Below are 24,681 nucleotides of genomic sequence, written 5' to 3' on the forward strand. Positions count from 1 at the left end.
ATCCTGTGTGACTAAAATGTAATTTTTTAACTCCTTTTATTTTTGAAAGATAATTTGCTACGGGTCAGTATCATGGAATTTGGGGTTCATAATTACACAATATCTTCCTCTGAAGAGATAGCCACTAAGATCCAAATTCTGATACCCTTACTCCTACCAAGTAATATTTTACTTCAGAGGTAGTACCACTGGAACTATTAAGTATAAGGGGGTAGCCGTGTGAGTCTGTATCCACAAAAACAACAAGGAGTCTGGTGGTACCTTAAAGACTAACAGATTTATTTGAGCATAAGCTTTCGTGGATAAAAAAAACCACTTCTTCAGATGCACTGGAACTACTGTCATTTTAAGAAATATTACTTTGTGTCAGAGGCTTAACACCCCAAATGGGATCCTGAGAAAGGTCTTTAAGAACACCCTAATCCCTGATAAATACTTGATCTGGATAAAAAATAAACTTAAAACACATACGAAACGAGGACTGTAAGCAACATGCTCCAAAGTACCATACAGATAATCTGGGGGAATCAGTGATAAAGCTGATCCAGAGGAATTCTGAAGTTGGATTTAAGTTGTAAAAAACCCACAACTGCAATTTAAGAAGATGCAGATATTCAAAATGATTTCCTGTATTAATCTGGAAGGAATCCTAACACTCCCACACATGACACTGCTTAATTACTGAAGTCCATAATGTAAGGTTTTATCACCTTCTGGAGCATCAGGTACTGGCCAAGGTAGACTAGATTAACCATTATGGAAAACCCCATAGTACGGTAGTTAATGGAGCACTGACAGTTTACAGCAGCTGAGGATGTACTACTAAATGTCGTGTGTGTGTGTGTGTGTGTGTGTGTGTGTGTACAAAGCCATCTTACTACAATTTTTTTTTCTTTTAAAATTTACTTACCCTAGGCAGAGAGTTACTAATGAACAAACTTTATTTGATCTAGTTGAGTTGAAATTTATGTTGTTTTTCGCTAGTTCCCAGGTTACGTAAACAAAACCGCAAGAAGGGGGTGTTTTTACATGCTGTGTAGTGTCTGAGAGCAGGCTGGGAACACCCCCTGGTCACAAATTTAAGATTGCTTTAGCCACTGCTGCTGTGCACTGGGCAGACATACTTCATCCCACACCTCCCACCCAGATTCTTTTCTGGACAGGACCCTCAGTGTGCATCACTGCATACTGCACGCAATGTTTTGTCACTTTACTTTCATCCAGTAACACTTCCCCTACCCAATGAGTTTGTTAAAATTCCACCCAGAGTTCTTACTAACCTCCTTACATGTCATTAACTATATCTCACTGTCAACTTCAACAGTTCACTGTCTGCTTCCTTCTCCAAAGTGATCAATGTATTAACTGACCCTAGTCCCAGTGTTAGCACCAGTTTAATTTACCAGAGCTGATTTAATCTCATTCCAGTCTGAGAAGCAGCCATGAGTACTGAATTTCCCCTCAGTACCACAAAAAGTTTTTAATCCATTCCAGAAATCTGCCTCTTGCCCTCTGGCGATTTAGTTCCCTTATCAATCTGATGAGGGATCCTATCGAAAGCTTTTGATAAAAAATTTACTTGGAAGAAATAACCATAATAAAAATTTCAAGCAGTGACATACATTTGGTAGGGCATTTCTCATATACTTTCCACAGCGATGAATGTAAGACTTGCAATCGCTGAAAGCCATTGGAAAAGCTGTGGATTATGAAAGTCTTTGAGAATCATAGAGCTATTTTATGATGCTCCAGAGGTTGTCTTCTCTCCCTCCTTCTCCCCGCCCCCCCGGTAGCTCATTTACTTACATCCTCTGTAACAGCAGCTCAAGCACTCACTGCCAACCGACAATGGCAATGCTATATCACAGCCAGGGTACAGCCCATCATGTACGTAAACCAGGGTTGATACTGATCCTAATGATATATAAGTGGTTTCTAGTTTTTCTTTTCCATGTGTTTTCACCTGTGTCCATACAGGATTATTGAAGTAAATGCAACTATGTTAAATTCAACATGTTTAGCTCAGGCACGGGTGCCGGAACAATTTTTATCGTGGGGATGCTGTGAGCCACTGAACCACACTATAAGCCCTGTATATGAGGGAAACCACTTCAAGCAGGGGGTGCAGCAGCACCCCCTGCAGCTCTAGCTTCAGCACCTGTGAGCTCAGGAGCGGATATTTGGGGTTCTGCTGCTCAGTACATTGTGAAAAAAAAGAGGCAGTAGAAAGTCACAAAGTACTGCTGCTAGTTACATGGTTTCCTAAAACACATTTCTTCAAGATGTGCCAGGGGCTCTTGTGTCCTTATTGTCCAAGCCCATGACATGTCTTACAATTTTTATTACTTAAATAAGCAGTGTTTGCGCGTGATCTGAGCACAGAAAAAGCATCTAAACCTTTCTTGAAGAAAAATAGATTTCTCATGTCCCCAAAACGCCAAAATAAAGCTTTACAAGTTTCATTCCAAAGTGTAGCTTTTTCATGGAAAATTAAACAAGGCCTGAAAATAAGAGCTTAATATGGAATTACCTGGTTCATCAACAATAATGTCACAGAAGTGACTCTGAAGTAGTTAATATAAATGCCATGATAGGTTTACCTTTTGCCACATACTTTTAATACAGAAATTCTAGCAGTATTAATTCATATCTAACCAAGAAAGCATGGTCTATGGAAACGAACATGGGACAGGGAACTCAGGAACTCCTGGATTTTAACTCGGACTGCCATCAATTTGTTGTGTAGCATCGGGCAGTTCATTTAACCTCCCCAAGTCTCAGTGTCCTTGTCTAAAAAATGGAGATAATTCTGTCTACCTCATCTGGCTTTCTGAGGAATTGTTAACTTTTATAAGGCATTTTAGATGTAAAGATCTGCACAAAGTGCTAAATACAGTATTATCAATTCCCTCCTTTATTCAATTAGCCATCTTGTCGATGTTAATGTAAAAATTTAATAAGCCTTAACGGCAGAAAACCTTTTGAAGTTCTAATAAACACTCATAGGAAAACACATGTAAATGTTGTGAGATTAATTCTATAGAATGTTTAGCTAACTATACAGCGTCATTACAACAGCCAAGAATGCAGGTCGTAAAGGTGTATTTTGGTTTGAATTCTGAACTAGCAGAGCCAGTCTGTGGCTGGAATCTGCCTTGGATGGGGACAAGGTTGTGGAATTAGGCAACAGAATTAGGTGTGCAGACTCAGAGAATAGGGGCCAATTAAACTGGACCAAAGGCAAAAAGTTGTCCTAACCTGGAGAAATAAAGAGACTGAGACTGTCTCTTTGCTCTGGTAAAAGACATGGGTAATTTAATACTAGCAACAGAAGAAAAAGTAAAATCATTTCTCTGGTATAGGATTTTAGTCAGAAAAATAGAATGTTTATTGTTTTACTTTCCCTGCATTTGTAATTTTTAAAGTGCAGTTTCTCTGTTACCCTATGGGAAATGCTTTAGAAAGCCTGGTTCATTTTTTACCAATTTATTATTACTTTAAAGGTTTACCTCACAATTTTGTTAAACTTGCAAATAAAGTTTATGCATGTTTAATTTCATTATCATGTGTATTTTACTTTACTACTCTCCAAAATATTAATTAGCACACACTAGAATGGTGGTAGGAAATTTAAGTCTAATTCAACCACTTCCAAAATGTATTAAATTGCTTGGATAAAAAAAAAATCCATGAGTTAACCCTTAGCTGTAAGCCTGTCATGCAAGAAGAATAAAGGTTAGTTTGGAGGCAACCAACTCCAATTTTTAATTAAACCCTCTAAAAGAAAAATCTACCAAATTCCCTTACAGGGTGCTCACAGTTCTGTACAAAACACCATGATGTGTGTTTCTTTTAATATAACAGCAGATTACCTAGCATGTTTGATGACTCAATCATACTTGTGTCTAGGTCAGTCCAATATAGTCTTTGGTCTGCATAGTCAATAGTTAAATCATTGGCACGTCCCACTTTATCAACCAAAGTGATGCTGTTTGTCCCATCCATATATGCTCGAACGATCCTTGGTTTACCTCCCCACTCTGTCCAGTACATATAACTGCAATCAAAAACAGAAGAAAAACAGGCACCAGTTTATGGTATGGATTCAAATCCAGCTTTGGTACCCAGGGCCCCAGAGACTTTAACTGCTATGGTAACTGGTATGCTATCAATCAATTAAATTAAATACATAAATATTTAATTTCACTGAGTTCAAGTTAAGCACGTGCGCTTTGATGGATAGGGCCAGAGTGCTTAGCACAGGACTGTGCAGGATCAAGCCCAGTACTCCTTAAGTCTGCTACTGTCCCAACCACTGCATGCCTCCTTGTGATTAATTGCTTAATTCTTTCAGATGAGAGATAAAACCAGGGCCCTGACCACTTGTGGTGCTGAAGGGCACTGTGGAATTTTCACAATCAGTAAGGGTATTAAGCTTCATGTCCTAATCAGATTCAGGTGTTGCAACCTAACTAAATTCCCCTGCAGTTACAACTGAATAGAAGTAAATGCCACTTTACTTCCTGCCATTGGTATGAATGTGTTTGACATTTGAATTCCACCCCTAAAGTACTCAGATTTCAGTGGTCAATGAAGTGAATTCAACATGTTTTAAAACAGGGACGTGTCACACAATACATCCCCCGATTTTTCTAATTTACATTTGACTCACACTTATTGCAAGCTGGAATATCCCATGTAACTGTATGCAGCCAATTAGTGTGTGTTAAATTTTGCTTTTGCTTTTTGAAACAAAGACAGCAAAAGTTAATTGACAGGGATTTTAAATTTTGCTTTATAGCCCCTATCCATTTCCCAGAGGTACTATGGTGATTACCCCATTAATGGCTATAAAGTCCTTTAAGATTCCCTGATGAAACGGTGCTAGAGAAATACAAAGTATGCTGTAAAAAATATATGTTATTAATTATTATGCTCATCGAACAATAAATAATGCTCCTTACCCTTTAGTAGGATCAAGAGCCAAAGACCTTGGGTTATCCAAATCCTTCCACACAAGAACCTGTCTGTACTGTCCATCCAGGCGCGCTACTTCAATTCTATTGGTTCCAGTATCTGCCCAGTAAAGGTTCTTTCCCATCCAGTCTACTGCCATTCCCTCAGGGTAGTCTAATCCAAACTCAATCACATGCTCAACAGAGCTCCCATTCATGAATGCCCGGCTTATGGTCTGGAAAACAATTGTGTGAAAATATTACTGTACCTTATGGACACACATCAAATTAGGGGATCAAAATTCTGAGGGTTATTGTTCAACAAAAATTCAAATGTAAATCCCCAAGGATTAAATGCTGAAAGTATTTGCAATTCATATTTATATAATCTATACTGATAACAGAAACATATTAATTCACAAGATAAAGAAGGCCTGAATTTTCAGAAATTACTACTGATTTTGGATACCCTCTTTGAGATGCACGAAGGGATGTGATTTTCAGAAAGTGCTGAGCATGCACCCTCTCAATATCAGGTCCCTTCAAAGAGTTTCAAGGTAGGCACCCAGATATTGAGCCTCCCACCCCACATACCTGTTCACTTTTAAAATTTTGGCCCAAATTCTTTTCTCTGTTTATTCTTTGCAGTGTTTTCAACCTATATAGGAATGTATCTTCATTTGGAGAAAAGGGAATTAGCTGATTGGTTTTCTTGTATTACTCAAAGTTTGTCTCAGCATTAATGAGGAGTGTGAGTTGTATACACTTAACAGAGCTGGTCATGCAGCAAGGAATATGTACATAGCACACAAGAAACCTGTGATAACAATGTGCATGTAAAATGGCCACCCCACAGTATCTAGTGATATCATCTGGAGCCAGAATACAATTTTTGCTCTCCATTTAGGGACCAAAGTCCATTCCGAGTAACCACTTTACATAGCTTATGTCTACATCACTATCCAATTTCATGACAACTTGAAAAAACTAATGAATTAACATACTGGGAGATAGGAGGACTCCAGGGAAGGTTTTTCATTTCAAGGTGAGCGAGTTGGTGTGCGCTCAAGTGAGAGAGAGTTTGAAGGAAAGATGTTGCCTTCTAGTGGTTGACCGATAAAAAGGATAGCAGTAGAATGTTCTATGAACAGCTAAGGGAACACTAGTTCCATTTCCCAAGGTGCGTTGTTATTTATTTAGTAATTGTGTGTGTGGTCTGGAGCACATGAATTTATTACATTGGCACAGTTCCTAGTGGAAAGGTGTCAACACACAAAACCCACTACCAGCATTGAACAGACACTCGAGTTAGTCTCAGTAGGGTCTGGAAGCTATGGAAACTGAACTATCCCCATGATCTCTAAAAGCGATCCCTGCCCTGTTACAGCTGAAGCACTCTGGCAGAAGAGCTTCCACAGTTTGTGGTGTACCTATTAAGAAGCTAAACAGAGGAGTTCATTTTCCAGTGATATCAATATGACATTTTCCACCACTAAATTCATGTAAAAGAAAACTAAACAACACTGATGGATGATACAACACTCTCCTTTGCCTACACCTGGATATAAACCAGAAATGTCACATATCAAATTTCAAACTGCTGCTGAAACACACTGATATTTTTTAGCATGAAAACTTAATAAGCTCCCTCACTGAAACGCAGCAAGTGGGAGCCACAGCTAAGGATAAGAGACCCACGTTTACTTGCCAAATTTTAATACTTTAACTAGAATGGATTCAAAATTAAAATGGGGGGGGGGGGAAGAGAAGATTAGCAAGTTTAGTAGAGTGCCAACCTAGGCATTCAAATTACCATGGTATGTGACATGCAGAAAGCATGTCTGAAACAGATTAATTTATGGATTCAATGCATGTGGCAGCCAAGATTTAGACATCCGATATAATACGTGCCATATTATATAACAAACAGATCTTTGTTAGATTAAAGGGACTATACTGTGGCTTCATATTCAGGGAATTCAAATTTTAATAATACCTTTAAGCTAATATCAGTCCAATAGATTCTATTATCAGACACATCAAAATCCAGAGCAGACGCCTCTTTGACACCAGTTAGAGGAATAGCTACATCGTTATTGTTGGTTTCAAGGGAAATCCTATGAATTGCTGCTCTGCTGGTGAAAACAAGGAAGGCTTCAGGAATGATGCAGGTCTTCATGTCGCTCAGCAACTCCAGTCCTATGGGACAAGCACATCTAGTCTCCAGAGGTGTGAAGAAACACAGATGGCTGCAGCCTCCATTATTCTCAGCACAAGGATTGGTTCCTGAAAAGGAGACAGTGGTCAATTAAAGATAAAACTGTCTGGGATGGAATCACAGGCAATGTATTTACAGACTTATGAGATAACGTATTACTGTAAATGTCAACGGGGGTCCAAAAACCAACTCAGATCTTTTCCTCTCAACCCATGGATTTAAAGGCTAGTATTAGTCTTCTTATAATATTGATAACCTCTCCAAATATTTTCTTCTGTTTTTCTCCACAGATTTCATTCCTGTACTAAAAACAGACAGTTGTGTTTGTTTTGTCTGTTTATTTTTGGCCAGGCAACTGATCTTCATCTCAGTTGAATTTTTAAATGTGCTTGAGTTCAATGACATGCGCTGGTGAGAACAGAGCTCAACAACTGCAGCTCCTTTTCCCAGCTGTTAAATCCAATCAACTGCTGAGATTCATCATTAAGTATAATTCCAATAAGATCACCACACACCCCTATTTTGGTCAAGTAAACCAGAGTGCCTATGAACAAATGCTGAGGGGTTGGCAGGAGATGGGGTGGGGATGGAGATGGGAGCGGAGAACAAAATGAATGCCCCTTTTCAGCAGTTGCAAACAGAGATATAGCCATTTTTTTAAAATTGCTACTACGGTTAAGTCTCAAAAGTCAGTCCAGTCCAATCCAAGTTTAGTTTTCTTTTATAGGGGACAAAGATTCCAGACCTGACCCTCAGCTAGTGTACGTCAGCCTAGCTCCACTGAATTCAGTGGAGCTATGTTGATTCACACCGGCGGATGATCTGGCTCTCCATCATGTACAAATATTTTCTTTGTTACGGTTATTTTGTGTGGCTTCATTGCAGAACTTTGCACCCTTCCAGGCCTATTTAAAGTGAGTGACCTTGATAAATAAGCTAGTATGATGATTTTTTTAAGATGTATGTAACCAAAGTAAATATTCAGGGGCAAGCCAGAGTGATACTGTAAAATGACCACAAAAATATTTCTATAAATCTATTATCTTTATGCATACACTCATGGGCTTGGGTAGTTTAGCGCGAAATTTAATTTGCAGTATCTGTCTGTACTGGTGTGTTATGGTATTTGCTGCATTAGGGAATTACCCATTTCACAGCATATCATGTTACAAACTGAGGGCTAAATTACGGTACCCACATGATTCACAGAAGGTATGGAGATCTGTACAAGAGAGGGCATGATATTGCTATATGCTGAGCATCTCCTGAGATGGTGCTCAGTATCTTGACCACTACAGTAGTATATTAAGGCCTCCTCACTCAGGTCAGAGCTCCACTGTGCCAGACAGTGTATACATGTGTGGAGTGAATGAGTTGATGCCACTAAGAGCTAATGAAGTTAGTAAGAGTTCAGGCTGCTTGGCAACTCACAGGACATACTCAGCACCTTGCAAGTTTCAAAGCCACTGCTCTAGGGCCTGAAACCAGTTCCAGTGCTCCTATTCCTACACTGAAGCTCTTCTAGGATGAACTGAGAGTGTGATCAGGTTAGAGATCCCGGTTGCTGTTAAATGTGGCATCATTCAATTTCTTTTTTAGTGCCATGCCTGGGTCTAGATTTAAGTGCCTCTCTTTGAGTTCAGGTGGCCTTGTTCTGACTGCAAGCCACAGAACAAGTTCCTTAGTTGTTCTCCAACTGAACCCAGTACAGAATATTGTCCTACCTTGGGAGACCCACAGTCTGAAAATCATCAGACGTTTGTGCTGGAAAAACAGGGTGACAATAGGAAAAACAAATATGTCCCCCAAAGGAAACTGGGTTTTAAATTCAGTGTGCTCCCAAAAGATCTCACAGTGAGCTTCAGCCCACAACTTTTTCTCTGCCTCCCCAAGCAAGAGAATCCCACAGGACCCACTGGAGTCCTGGCTGGGCCTTCCCTCTGCCCTTTCTCAGCAATTTGCAAGGTGGTTCTTCCTCTCTTCTGTGGCTCTGAGGTCACGAGGGCTAGTGTGTACGTCCTGCTTTCCCAGTTCTCAGGCCGTATGAGATAAACTGCCTGCCTGCAAGACTCCCACCTCTTATTCCTCTTCACTGGTCTGCTGCACAGAGCAGTTTCTTGCCTTTCTAGTAGTATGTACAGATTACTGTGGATAAAGGCAGCAACAGTGTGACAGACATATGTACACAGTCTGTCACAGCCATGCGTCGGAAGCAAGAGGGGACACAGTGGAAGAGATCCTACTGTGACCAGAGGGGACAGTAAGGGACATGCACAGGGGATGCCAAACTGTATAGGGGTGCAGGTGTAAGAACTGGGGCAGATAGGAGCTTAGTGAGGGAAAACTAGTAGGGGCTTAGTGGTAGTACTTGATTTGGATCACCTCACCATCTCTCCGCCCCCACTAGCAAGAGTATATGAGCAAGTAGACAATTCCTCCTCCATTAGATATGGAAATTAAATCCGTTACATATCACAACACGCGACAGAAGCTCTGCAAAGTATTTATGTTTACTGTCACTAAGAGGTTAGGAAGACACAGCAGCAGGAACTACAGCATTTTGTGGAATTCAGCATACAAACCAGGGAAATCACGCACATCTGATCGTGTCACTCTTAGCTTGTGGCAGGATACGCCTTAGGTTAACCATTACAGAGGAAAAAGCATGGAAAAGATGTTTGACAAATGTCCATCACTTCACTGAAATGCTGTAATAGGCTACAAAACTTTGCCTCCTCACTGACACAGTGGATGAATAGTTGCCTATTGTTTAAGAATAGTAGACCAAGAAAACTGCTTCCATTTTGCTTATTGCATTAATCTGCACTTTCAAAAGAAATGATCGGGTGTATTTTCATACATGGTAGTTTTTTGATGGCAATCCTCATGAAAGCAGGCTTTTCTCTTGTGATATTTTCACTACGCTAGCTTCACAAAAAAAGGTAGTTTCCCTTTAAACAGCATTAGAACATATTAGAACATGATTATTCCAAAAGGGGTGAATGTTATTGTTTAACAAAAGCAAAACCCTCTGGAAAAAGTGTCTCAATTTCATTTCACGTTGCTCATACTTACCAAACACTTTGGTCACACTTGCTGCTTTGAGGCCCATTAGGTCTGGCAACTGATCTATGATGATATCCCTGCTTGCTCTTATTTTGTGAACTCTTTCAATACTTCGTCTCTGCCAGTCTGTCCAGTAGATGTAGTCCCCCAGCAAAGTAAACCCAAATATATGAGGAAGCTTATCTTCTAGTAGAGTTTTTCTCATTGTTCCGTCAACATTTATTACCTGTGGGGCAGACAAGAAGAGAGGAAAAACCATCACTTCTAATACAATAGTTGAAACAAATCTGATCATATTTTGACCTGAAGGTGCTCTTGCCACTCCAGCAAGCCTATCTAGAGACCACCTCCCTCTGGAAACAAAAACCTCATGCTCTGTACAAATGTATTTAGGAAATGGTGTAACACAAATTAAGTGCTAACATCTCTAGACAAAGAAGGAACAACTCTTCTACCACATAACATTTAAGGTGAGGAGGCAGTCATGCAGTCTATGTCCACTATATTACCCATACATAGAGCTTGTCAGAAAATGGATTTCCATTCCGCAAAAAAAGAACAAAAATTCATCCCAAATTGGGAAGAAAAGCCAAAATTCCATTATTTTTCTTAAATTAAATTCTGAAAAAAATTTATTTTGGGTCAATTGGAACATTTCATTTAGATAGATATATAGATCAAAATAAAAATAAAGCAATTAAAATCTATCTATAGCTATATATCTATATCTATATAGTAAATTTAAATAACAAAAAGTAATTTCAAACTGAAAATTGAAACTTTCCATTCTGAAAAAGTGTCCAAATGGGATGTTTCAACATTTTTGAATTTCCCCCCCATTTTTTCTAAACAAAATCTCACAGAAATGTACACAACTTGGTGAAAAAATCCAGTTTCACTGAAACGGCATTATTGGTCAGAAAATCATTTTGACAAACATTTTTTGAATAATCCTAATTTAAAAATAAAAGGTAAATGGATTTAGTTCAAAGAGAAAATTTCAGATTGACAAGTCTGGAAGTAGTCATTTTCCATTTACCCTCTGAACTGACACAGTATAAGCAATGTAAATCCCATGAATGTCACTCCTGGTCTGAAGTAGCCACCCCCAGGGTAGTTCATTCTTTATGTCCATTCAGTGTGTATTCCATGATTTCATAGCTGTGGAATCTTGCTTCAAAATGTAAGCCTTCACTGTGAAAATAATTGTTTCTAGCTCTTATGGTTGTGAAGATAATCTTCGAGATGTGAAATGAGTGTGAACCGATGCAGAGCTGTCTTCCTAAGATGACAGACAGGTTGAAATCACAGAGGTGTGAGACGCCCCAAGCACCCAACAATGAACATTTAAGTGTCAGCACTTAACTATTTCACTTCTGAGTGTTTTAGAACAAACCTCCAGTTACGATTAACGTGTTTGTCCATCTTTGCCCGATGCAATGGAAGATACTGGAGCCAGATGGTTGTTGGGGAAGGTGGGGAAATTAGGAGTTCTTGCACGCACGCACACACGTACACACACTCCCCATAGCCACAAACTTAAAGCCACATCCACCTGGCTCCACAAAGTGGAAAGAGAGAGGAAAATTTCAATCATCTCCTGTGTGATCAAACTGCCTCCTATACCTTCTCAGGAATCAAAAGCCCTAGCTATCCCTTTCTATGCAGTTGTCAAAGCCTCCAGTTTCCACCTTCTCCCCAATGATTATTATAATGTAGTTATACATTTTGTAAAATAATTCTGTCTTACCTTGAAAATTTAGTGTGTGGGTGGCATAAAATAAGCTTGTGGTTGTAATATGAAACTAACACAGGGAACACTGTTCTGGCTACTATATATTTTCCAGTGTCATTCAATAAAAAGCCTCCATCATTAAATTTAAGTTGTTGAAAAATATCTAGGCTGCCAGAGAAACCACAGAGAACCTTGCCACAGAACTCAGGCACAGCTTGCTGCAGAGTACAGAAGACCCTATATACGTGGCCATCCTACTGCCAATAGATGGTGGTAATGAGTACCTGTGAAACTGTGATCAAGAAGGGACAGACTTTGTATTTCATTATCCATACCCTGGGCCATTCAGTTTCTTTTATGTTCAGTATTTCTGAGATCTATCTAGGTAACTACATGGTCCTTATCACTGTAGCATTTGAGCACCACATAATCATTAGATTTTATTCTCAAGAACACCCCTGTGTGGGAGGAAACTATCCCCATTTTACAGGTGGGGAGGTGAGACATGGGGCAGATTAAGTGACTTGCCCTAGGTTACACAGGAAGGCTGTGGCTGAGCTAGAAGTTTAACTCAGGTCTGCTGAGTCTCAGTCCAGTGCCTTATCCACTTGACAATCCCTCCTGTACCAGATGGTCCTTTATCTTCTTAAAGTTATTCTAGACAGAAGCTCCTTTTTACTATCATTTGGAGATTTTTTCAGCATCAGGATATTAAAATTGCAAAGCATGTGGAGGTAACCATTCTTTGTTTAATTATGTTTCCATTTTCTTGTGACTCAAAGAAAGATTGCCAAGGTAGATTCAAAATGATTCACTATAATCATTTGGCATCCATAACATGCTAACACCATTGTTGTTCCATTAAATGCCTGATTATATATTGGAGGGCCACAAGGCACCCATAAATTCTATAATAAGTTTCAATGTAGACAGCCTGAAAACAATTAGATGAGTAGCTTGAATGCTGTGTGCATACAGCGTAGACACAAGCAGACAAGCTTGTAACAGGTTGACTCTCAACTGTCAGGCTCCCATTAAGTTAGAACCTTGAAATTTACTGTACTCATTCTTGATGGACTTCTGAATATACGGAAAAAACTCTCAAATTTAAAAATTGACATTTCTGTCACAGCTCTGCAAAAGACATGCACAAATTTACAAATGTTATATGCATTTCTTTCATGACAAAGTTATGTTGGGCATGAGGCTTCCAGTTTGGAGATATTAAGGTATCCTATGGTCATCAGTTCCAGTTAATGGATTGTAACCAAGAAAATTCTTAAAGGCTAGCAAATGCACAATCTCATCCAGTCAAAGGGTAGAGAGCTGTCAACTACTGTACATATATCTGTACCATATATAGAAATCCCTGCTATAATGCATTGACTCCACCTTGCAGATTATGGTAGGAATTAAAGACATTTTTAAGCATTTTTTAAGTCTGTATGTGAATTTTAAGGCTACCTAGCAGCTAACATTAACTTAAATATACTGCAGTGTGTATTTACTGCTTACTGTATTAAATATTAAGGCAAAGCAATAGACTCCTAAAATCTGTCACACAACCCTAAATGTGTATCCCCAACAGGAAATCACAGTGTTCTGCTGAAGAATTAATGGCATAAACTCTACATGAGGGAGCCAATTATTGCCCATCTCTTCTTTCTGTTTTCCTGAAACAGGAAAGAATCTAAACACTTTCTGAAATTACATTTTTAAAAACAGAAAGGGAAAAGTGTAGAAAAAAAGAGGAAGAGCAGACAAGTGGTACACAGGTATCATTTTGAAGCATGGAGATAATCCACTCGCGAGACCCTGGAGCTATGCAACAGAGGTAAATCAATGGACTCCTTTCAGATGAAAGTCTCCTGCTTGAGACAGCTAAAAATAACATTACAATTCCTTCCACCGGAAAGTTTTGGGGAAGTTTTGTATTAACCATAATTTCCAAGCTACATGAGGTAGCAGAGATTTAAGATTAATGTCTTTATTTAGTTAAGCTAAATACAGAAAATTTCTTTAAAAAAAAAAATCCCCCCACACACAAAAAAAAGCCCGTTGATATCTGCGGTTAAAAGCCAAATGGTTCTGCAATTATCTCCATTACTTCATGTCCAGGCAAACCTCAAATACTCATTTATTTAAATGAGTATCAATCCCACAGGCAATACTCTGGGCCAAATGCCGTGGGTTCAAAAGTTCATGTGCATACTCAGGTGCTGAAGCCAAGCTGGATGCCATATTAAGTAAATGAGATACAAATTCTCTTTACAAACAGGACAGGACAGTAGAAGGACTTTCAAACTAGCACATCTCAAAACACTTTACAAAGATGAACGGCAAAATGTCATTTAAGTACTGAGATCAGCTAGAATGCACTAGGCTAGGACTGGACCCAGCAGGGAGGGAAAATATATGTATTTTTATATTCACATACATTTCTACATAGTCATAACTTACAAAGCCACCACTAAAATTAGAGAAAGAAAACCTGGTAGGCAATCCAGTTCCTTCCTGCTACAATATACAACACATGACACATAATGGAGTGGAGGTTAGAATTGTGATATTGGTCAGACTGCAACAAAGAATAAGTCTTATACCAAGGCTAGAATGGAGATGGAGAAAGTTCTTTCTTTTCTGCATCGTAACTTCTGCAAAATCATCATCAGAAGAAACAATCCAGGCAGACAGCCAAGTGAATCCAAGCAGGAGATTGGAAGCAGGAGATTATTTTGGCTTTGAGGAGTTGTCTACTTAGTGGGCAATATCACTGGTTTCAAACCAGTACAGCCCTGACGGTGACAGCTGATCCATCTCAATAGGTAGGGGTGAACAAGCAGTTTGGCCTCCTCTGCTTGATTTTTGCCCAGTTGTACTCATTGAGGTTCTAAATTTATCTGGCAGAACTTACTGGTAGTTGGATTCTAGCCCGTCATAGCTGGTAAAGTCCAGCATGGAGGTATTAGGTCCTTTGCCGATTAGATCCACGCTCAAGAAATCATATCTCGAGCCTGACAGTCTCACCAACTATTTCCCAGTCTCCAATCTTCTTTTCTTGCATGAGATTATTGAGAAGACTGTGACCAGGGCTGAACTGCTGGGGCTAGCTGGCTGACTGAGGTAATGTTAGAAGCCTGATGGGAAGCAATGGGAAGAGCTGAAGAAGATTGTAGTGGCACCCCGGGATGAGGAAGCATGTTTGACATTTACAAAACAGGTTTGCAATGTAAGGGTTTTTCTGCGGCTGCTTCCAGATGCTCAGGTAGTAGCTGTGGTAAATTCCATCCACTCCTAAAAATGAGTGTACAAACTTTCATCTTGATGTATTTCTTGCTACAGTAATCCAGGCCTTTATCACATCAAGAACAGACTAATGCAATGTACTCTACATGGGGCTACATCCTAAATCTATGTGGAATACTAGGTGCTGATTTTAACTGTGTCAGGATGACATGGGAAGGGAGGTCATCTCAGGAAGCCAGATCCCAAATCATTTCAGCTCTTTATAAGATAAAATCAACACCTGAACTTCCCCAAAAACGTACCTATAATACCCAAACAGCGCCCATTCCTTTTGAGCATCTTACAATCTTTGATGTGTTTATCCTCACAATACCCCCACCAAGGGAGAGCTGTGCTACCACCTCTGAGGCACAGAAAGATTGAGTGACACAAGAAGATTTTGGTGCAGCAGAGAATTGACCCCAGGTCACTCACATCCGAGACTAGTGCCCTACCCCCTAGACCATTCTTCCTTTAGTGGCAGCTAGTGCAGATCTCAGATTATTGATGGTGTCATGTTCTCTGTGTGTTCTCCTCTATTTCATATAGCTACATACATAGTATCTGTGCTGAGGAAGGCCACAGAAACAAGACTAATTAAATGTTGCAGCTAGTCTCCTAAAATAATATGACTCCCCCTTTGAGCATGTTGATGCCATGTATTATCTCATGAAATCGGCCATCCTCTGCCTCTATTAGCCTCTTCTCAGACATAACATCTCCTCTGTGGCAACTAACTGAAACAGTGGGGATGTCAAATTAGTTAATCCACAGAGAGGCCAGATGCCAAGTGGCCAGGAAAACATTCATACTAACAGTTGCACAGCTTGTAAAAGCCCTCCATAAAAGGTTTAGAATTACACTCTAGTTTGCAGATTGTGAGTGAAGGGGGACTATTAGCCACAAGAAGCTAATAGTTCAGTAACTAGTTCTCTGACAGGCTTAAGTATCTATCACTGGTCTAAGAGATACACCTCTACCCCAATATAACGCTGTCCTCGGGAGCCAAAAAATCTTACCGCGTTATAGGTGAAACCGCGTTATATCGAACTTGCTTTGATCCGCCGGAGTGCGCAGCCCCCCCCCCCCGAGCACTGCTTTACCGCGTTATATTCGAATTCGTGTTATATCGAGTCGTGTTATACCGGGGTAGAGGTGTATTTACCATTACGGAAGCATAATCTTAGTCTAGTCCTGATGGTGCAGGAAGACTGCTTGTAACAGTACTTATCCATCTTCATATTACCAAAAACCCCTCAACTGAAATACTCCAAGATGAGAGAGGTGAGCACAGTACAAGGTCAGCAGGGGACTGGGGGAGAATTAAGATCATCCCAGTGACCATGACAAAATTTCCATGCTTTTGATATTCGTCTGAAACTTTGACTCTGAATCTTCAACCTATTATTTGTGTCCTTTAAGAACTCTACCATGTCCTAATAAGGGTTTCCCCTTTTAAATAACTAGATATTTATGGCATAATTCCAGTGTAATTTTTGTGTGTGCGCATGGGCCTGGAATCAAGATTACTGACAGGGCAAATTCACAAAAGGCTGACTATTGACATGCTAATGAAAAAGGAAAATGTGGTATGAATAAACTAAATCCAAATGAACCTATGGACAGTAACTAACTCTGAACTGTCAGTTCATTTTGTAGAGTTACCGTAATCTGCCATTTCACCAGAAAGCAGAATAAACCGTTCCTCATGAAATGGGACCATGGCTGGACAGATCTCATGACAGTCATATAACGACCACGTAATTGGGAGAGTTGAGTACAAGAAGTACCCAAAAAGATCACTTAGGAATTAAAAGGAATCTGAGATCATAAAGGTTCCCCCTCCTCCCCCGCCACAAAATGCTCTGATGTCAGTTAGATTGTTAGCAACTTTAAGTCCTTACAAATCTGAGCCAAATTCAACCAGTGATAAATAAAAAGCTCTAGGATTCCCACAGCATATATTTTAACACGAAAATTCAAAGGTCTAATCTCTTCCTGCTGAATGTGCACAGAAGCGAGATGTGGTCATTAGGAGAACCACCCCAGGAGCACTGTGCAAAACGTGTAGGAAAATAGTACAGAAAGTTATTTATGCACTGGCAACTTTACAGTGGGTTGTTGCTGTAACTGCTTCCTGTTTTGGCTCTCCTGGTAACAAAGGTAATAATCAGATATAAGAAACAAGCATCAAATCACAGGTCTGTATCTGCAAGTGCAAGACAATAGCATAAAAAGGCTGGCTCAATGCACAAGTTCAGATCTAGCATTTTTATTTCCCAAGGAGTTTCTGCTCTGCACCAACTGCATGGCAAGACTGGGTGTGGCCCAAAAAGGTCAAAGAAATTTGGCCATTGTCCAAGAATAAATCCATGATCCCAGAACCTGCTGTACTTTTTGTTCCTGTGTCAGCCCACATGACCTTCTCCACCATACATACATATTAAAAGCCTGATTATTTAGGAGACTTGAATGGCAAAGCTTTTAATAATGAAGCATCATCAAGCACAGATAAAATCCATCCTGGGTGGCATAAAACTATCAGACATCAAAATGTTTTAATAAACCAAGTTATACAGAAAGCACAATAAGCTGTGATTTTGTTTAGATGCTGCTGTTTCAATGTATGCTAAATGATTTAACAAATATTCCCCAATATAACATTCAAAAGCCCTAGGCTCTTTGAACAAGATTAAAGTAAAACAATGCAATTAAATTCTACGCATCAGTGTGATTCATGCAGTCCGATTACATTTCAGGTGCATCTGTGAAGAACCAAATATTCTGCATATACAGCGTATCTTTTGACATAACAACAAAGAAAAAGACAGAGCACTTGCCCCTATATTTAATTCATTAAGCTGAAACCAATTCATTGATTTGCCACAGACAAAGCTTAGACAACTAGAAACAAATACTTAGCAAGGCAAAATCACTAGCATTACAAAAAGGGCAATGGGCTGGCCTAGGCAGCCTAAAGGCCTGCCATGCAGGGGATCCTAGTTCAGGCTCTGATTTCTCTGGGCTGAATGAGGTTAGGATTGGTTCCTGGAGGGTAAGAGCTCAGCCTTTTGTAGGAGACAGTAATCTGGATCACTTTGAGAAATTCTCCATAGGGGCCCTGGGGAGGCATTCTCATGGAACTGTGCCCAGACAAAACATGGGGAGGAGAGGCAAATTCCAAAGGGTCAACACCCTGCCCAGAAAAGAGAAGAGAGGCAGCTGTGAGCAGGCTGTCCTACATTCTATATTCAGCCCAGTTCAGGCCTTTCCAGCAGCTGAAATAGGGCTACCTTTCATCAGTGCTTCAGGATAAAAGCAGATTCCTTTTTTCTTTCTGCCAGGTATGTATTGACAGAAATTGGCACGGAGAAAACAGAATAAATTAAAGAACAGTACCAAAACCATCTACTTCATCTAGCAACATTGAAAAAATACATCTCTGGCCACTACCAACACAAACAGTCTCCTTGAGTCTCTTAGCAATCTGCTGGCTCAAATGGTTGGAGAGAATTGGGAATTTAGAGAGCAGCTCTTCTTTGTTCAGTTAACTTCTTGAGCATACAAATACTTGTAAAAAAGGCCATCTTGTGACAATTTCAGTGCACCTTGACAACAGTCAATCCATCTGGTAAAAATAAACTAACCTTTTTCTTTCTTTCACATAACTTATGCATTAGCACTGTCTGCCTGCCAGCGTACAAAACTGTATCATTCATATTTGTTATTCTAACTTTCACAGATGATTCTAATTCTCCAAACTGTTATTAACAAACAAACCCAGCCATCAGCACCTATTTTATTTGTGAAAGATCTGCAAAGAAGAGCACAGTCAGAACACTTAGGGCTTGTCTACACTTACATTTTATAGCTCTCTAACTTGCTGGTTCAGGGGTATGAAAAATCACCCCCCTGAGCAAAGCAAGTCTGACCGCTTTAAAGCGCTAGTGTAGACAGGCTCCGAGTGCTGGGAGCTAATCCCCTGGTGGAGGTGGATTACCAGGAGCGGTGGGCACACGACCACACTCACACTTCAAAGCGCTGCCATGGGAACGATCCCGCAGCAGCGCGTTGAAGTTTCTAGTGTAGACATACCCTTAGGATTAATCCATGAAACACAACTGGAGTACAAGTCTCTTGTAAGGAGGTAACATATCTGCAGAACATAGTGATGATTGGTAGTACCTCAGCACTGGAAATAAGTTGAGACTGTTTAGTGATGCACCAAATTCTTTTCTGTGGAAGGCCTTCCCCACTTCTAACTTCACAACAGATCATCCTATCATGCTGATTCACTCCAACAGGACAACATACTTATCTACAGCTGCATATCTGACCTGGGTAAGCTTTCATCCTGTGAAAAAGGCTACTTCTTGTGGCAGTGCTGGACACGAAAATTCTGAAACAGAGGATTTTTGGTATGTTTACCTGCATGCCATCACCCAATGGTCACTTCCTAATTGAGAGCTGTTTCATGGCTGGACTCACACACTCTGAGTAAGCTTGTGGGAGCACTACCAAACAAAAACCACTGTGAAAGGGCCACCACTCAAATACTTTCTAGCATTTAATAAAGCCCCCCCCTCATTGATCACAGCTGCTGTAGGATCACCCATTTGGGGCTTTACATGTCACTTTAAAATTTCACCCAGAAATATTACCAGAGCTGGTTGGGCACCCTGCTGGGGGCTGTGAAGAGAGTGCTTATGCCACCTGACCACATACCCTATTACTTTGTTCTTCATATTCATACTATTGATACAGCAGCTCCTAATTGTTCTCTTCCATGGCTTTAGCCTCACAGATCACCAAAGCTGCGTGTTCAGACCTCACTGATACATAGAATCATAGAATAGAATCACAGAATATCAGGGTTGGAAGGGACCTCAGGAGGTCATCTAGTCCAACCCCCTGCTCAAAGCAGGACCAATCCCCAGACAGATTTTTGCCCCAGATCCCTAAATGGCCCCCTCAAGGATTAAAAACTCACAACCCTGGGTTTAGCAGGCCAATGCTCAAACCACTGAGCTATCCCGCCCCCAAAGAGGGAAGAGTGCAAGACCACTGAGCTATCCCTCCCACATCAGACAAAGAGGGAAGAGAGTGCAAGATCCCTGAGGGTAAGGGGTCCTGTTCTGAATTTGACTCTGGCAGAAAGAGTTTCTAAAATATAATGCTGTGGTTCATAGGAGGCAGAGAAGTTTTCTTCACCTTCACCACAGCCTAGCCTAGATGGAGTCGAGTGTTTCTTACCAGGAGTAATTTTCAAATAAGCTTGTGAATAAAATCACTTGGATCCAGATGGAGCTCTCTGACCCCATGGTAACAGAATGGGCATACAAAGAGGGTGAAACTCAGGCCCCACTGAAGTCAGTAGCAGTTTTGCCATTGACTTCAACAGGGTCTAGTTTTCAATCGGGGATTTTTCTGCTTCAGTTTTGGTCCACTCACCCAATGGAGCTTCTGAGGTGCCGGAGGGGTGGGGATGGGGGAAAGAGATAGATTCCAGCCTGTATGCCTCCTGGCTGGTGGAGGCCAGCAGGAAGATGATGGGGAACACTGCTGGAATCTGTTCTCAATGCCTCTTATAGAAGGCAAGGTGCCAACGTGCGTCAGAGAAGCAATTGTTCAACCCTTGGTCATTTGACACAGGTGCTTACTTAGCCCCACTCCAAAGATTATAGAGGAGGTCATGCCCAAACAACTCTAGCAATGTCACAGGCCTCCGTGACCCCAGTCAATTGAATTTAAATCTAGGTACACAACAGAGACTGTATTGGTGGCGATGTTGTCTGATGATCTAGAAATGAATGAAGCTCAGGCATCCATGCCTGTTCTTTTAGATCTATTATAGTATCTTCAGTGCCACTGACCATGAGGTGTTGATGCATATGTGGACCCTAGCAGAGGTTGCCAAGCTACTCGAATGACTCCTTCATTTCTTCCTGAAAATGTCCAAACAGCAGCATTGGGCACTTACCCCACAAGAGAGAACTCCGAGGTATCACAAAGTTTTTTCTTGTCACCCTCCTCTGCAACTTGTATAAGGGGCAGTTTGAGGAGGCGAGAGATGGTTTATAAGTCTGTGTATTCTGACCCTGCTTGTGCAGGAGAATGAATTACACATACAGGCCCAAGAGCCAAGATTTTTAGAACCAATATGTGGTTTTGGTGCCTCAGTTTGAGGCACCTTACAGGATCCTGTTTTTTTTTTTTTTTACAGACAAGTGCTCAGCACTTTCTGAAAACTAGGCCCCATCAAAGAGGTCGCAAGCTGGGCACCTGAAAATTAAGATAACAAAAGCTACTTTCTTTGCTATAAAAATCTGTTTCCTTTCAATCCTGCAAAAGTTAGTTTAAGTTCTAAGATTTGTGCAAATTAATTCAGCCACCGCTGATAAATATACAATCTAACTTTAATATCAAGCAAAATACCACAGTATCTTTCTGATGATCGACTAACTCTCAGTACAGCATCAGCTGCTGGTAGAGGCTCACAGCATGCAACTGTGAGATTCATGGGTAAAACTGCATATTAAATCAACAGTGAAGGCAGAGGGGAGCATAATGGAGATTCCAACAAGTAAAATATGTGGGACTCCCTATTGGCACTTTTAAAACATGTGCTACAGTAGCAATGTGCCAAAATAGTCTGGGTTATCAGTTTTCCTCAAATTTCAGTATCAGATTCCACTATTACACTGGATACATGCTAAAGAAAGGGACCAAAATGATGCAGCTTGAAAAAATATATCACTGGAACCCTCTGAGTATAATGTAAAAGCTCTGCATTAAAGCAAGGATAACCTGAACTGCACAGATTAAATGCTGTCATTTAAATACAAGAACTATCCCTCTCTGGGACACTGCTCTATAGGCATAGATAAACCAAAAGATTAGCAAGATTACAAAACATGCTTCTTCTTTTTAATTAAAGTAGTACTGTATCATTTAATGGGACAAGATTGTCATGGGAAAGTGACGGAAGAAAGAATGTGATGGAGAGAATTTTCTTAACAGCATTTTTTTCAAATATAAGGATAAGTTTAAAAGAACTGAACAAACATAAGCTCCAGCTGACTTTCGAATCTACCACCACTCGAGTCCTAGTCAATTAAACATAATTATAAACTGGATACTTCAAAGCCGTGTGTTCAGAACTCACTGACTCCAGAACAATTTATTTCTCAATCTGCTTTTTCTCATATTATTTAAAATCTTAAATTACAAATGGAAACAGGCCATTTTGCTAGTTTCTAGCACTGTTTTTTTTTTTTTTTTTTTAAGAAGTCCAAATGTACTAGGGATGCATATTACATTTTGAAAAATCTAGTCATATGAAGTATAAAGTGATTTCCTGTTTTTCTGGTTGCTTTTGCAATTGAAGTAATGTTAAGTAGAATGTATTTTGATCAGAGTAGTTATTTCCCCTCAGAATATAAATTACATTAAGATACATATCTAAATAGCTTTTGTGCACATCTTATCACCATCTGAAATAGATGCTTGTATACAATGTAACTCCTTGTCTATAATTTTCATAACATCATGTCATCAAAACTATGACACCTGACTTTTTCCTTGGACTTTACAAACTCTTGGTAGTTCTAGAGAGAATACTGGGTTTCCAATTCAGCTTTTAAAAACAAAACCAACCACAAAATAAACAACAAGCTCTAACAAAGGCTGAACAATGGGTAATTGCTCTTTTGTTGGAAAGGTTGCACTGACATGATTATGATCTTGAATCTATTTTACGTTCTATAAATCTAATCTAGGAACAGCTAATGTTCTCCATATGAAGCACTGTTACATCAGCCTGACATTTCCAGAACTTTGTTCTGCTTACAGGATATCAAAGGATTAAGGGTGCAGCCAGTCAATTCTGAAACTTCTTTCCTGTCCAGTATAACTGCAACACTATTGAATGTTTCATTCTTTAAAGGGAAAAGAAGTTCTACACAAACTGATTTAAAAACAAAACAAACCAACATATTTCAACTCATCTCTAGACAATATAAGCCATATACGGAAGATGATCTCAATCCTCACTTTTGTTTTGTTTTAAATTAAATGTTATATAAATAAGTAGTAAGTGGAAAATGTGCTGCTATTTATACTTGATACTAAATATCAAAGGACTTCAATTATTCCCAAACCACCAACACAAGGATATACAACCAAATAACTTAGTTACCATTCTTTAAAAATACAATAATGCAAGAAAGGCTGTTAATGCTCTTCCCATATATATATTTCCAACTTTCTGAAGCTCTTAAAACTTAACTAACACCTCGGAAAAGAGGTAGAATTTCAATTTGTTACAATGATGTTAAAAAAACAAAACACAAAGTCCCTATATGTCTTCATTCTCCTCTTCCTCACCTCCTAAAAACTGCTTCAAAGTATTAGGGGAAAATATTTTCCTTACCTTTTTTTGAACTTTAAAAGCATCTGCCAGTCCCATGAAAATACCATATCCTCTAAACATTCATCATGTATATAATCCAAATTTTACCAGCAGGAGTAGCAAATTTATAAAAATATATCAATCATATTTAAAAAAGGTTCAACCTTTTTTAAATATACAACAAAATAAAATAAAATGATCAGACTTACAAAAAAGGTTTTTAAGTCCAAGGATAAAACCAGAGATAGAAAGAACCCATTAAGTCTCATCTACTCTATCTTCTTGCCCATATTGGATTACTCTCTATAGTACCTTCTTAAGTCCTTTGTCTAGTCCAGTTTGAAATCTCTTCCAGGATGAGGTTCTCGCTGCTTCCCCTGGGGTTTGGGAATTTCACAGGAAAATTTATCATTCATTTTCATGATCTCATCCTGGTACATCTAGCTGTAGCCCCTTAAATTGCTATATTCTATTTATACAGCGAGAATTATGCCACACAGACAGTCATGAATCCCTGCCTCAAAGACCTTACACTTCAAGGACCCAATCCTATAAATGTATGGGATTCCCACTGGAAGCCAAAAGGAGTTAAGAGCACAGAATATTTATAGGAACAGGCCTAACCCTAAATTAGCTTAGTTGAAGTACCACTCTAAACGAATTGTCTCCATTCTTGGTGTTTACACCTCTAAATTTTGCAGATGATTTTATGTCCCCAGTTAGTAATTGCTTAGACAACCTATATTTACCTTGCTCATAAGTGAATCCAAACAGCCCTCCTTAAGCAAATAAATATTCATATTAGAAGGGGAGAGGAGATATTTTATAGGCAGGTTTGTTTCTGAGAAGTTAGAACCGTGCGTCTTCCCTCTTTCACTAAAATTTGCTTTTCCCCCTCCTCAATTTCTAAGCAGGGAAGATGAGTAAGTAACTTTCCCTGGAAAAGCCAAAATTACTGGGTGCAGCGAGATCATTGCAGTAACAGACATGAAAGATTCAATTTGCATGTGTG

General features: G+C 39.6%; 1 protein-coding gene across 2 annotated transcripts in view; it reads right to left on the reverse strand.

Annotated features, from left to right (window-relative positions):
• Window positions 1-24,681, reverse strand: part of LRP5 (LDL receptor related protein 5) — a 198,347-nt gene that overhangs the window by 43,321 nt on the left and 130,345 nt on the right. For both annotated transcript variants that reach the window (XM_026657626.2, XM_026657627.2), the window contains exons 7-10: window positions 10,249-10,465; window positions 6,952-7,241; window positions 4,965-5,191; window positions 3,873-4,057 (exon numbers count right to left, since the gene is read on the reverse strand). In XM_026657626.2, coding sequence (XP_026513411.1) covers window positions 3,873-4,057; window positions 4,965-5,191; window positions 6,952-7,241; window positions 10,249-10,465 — 919 coding nt within the window. The remainder of the gene's footprint in view (window positions 1-3,872; window positions 4,058-4,964; window positions 5,192-6,951; window positions 7,242-10,248; window positions 10,466-24,681) is intronic.

The sequence above is a fragment of the Terrapene carolina genome, unplaced genomic scaffold (assembly GCF_002925995.2).
Source record: "Terrapene carolina triunguis isolate 2854851 unplaced genomic scaffold, T_m_triunguis-2.0 Scaffold250, whole genome shotgun sequence".
Classification (NCBI taxonomy): domain Eukaryota; kingdom Metazoa; phylum Chordata; order Testudines; family Emydidae; genus Terrapene; species Terrapene triunguis.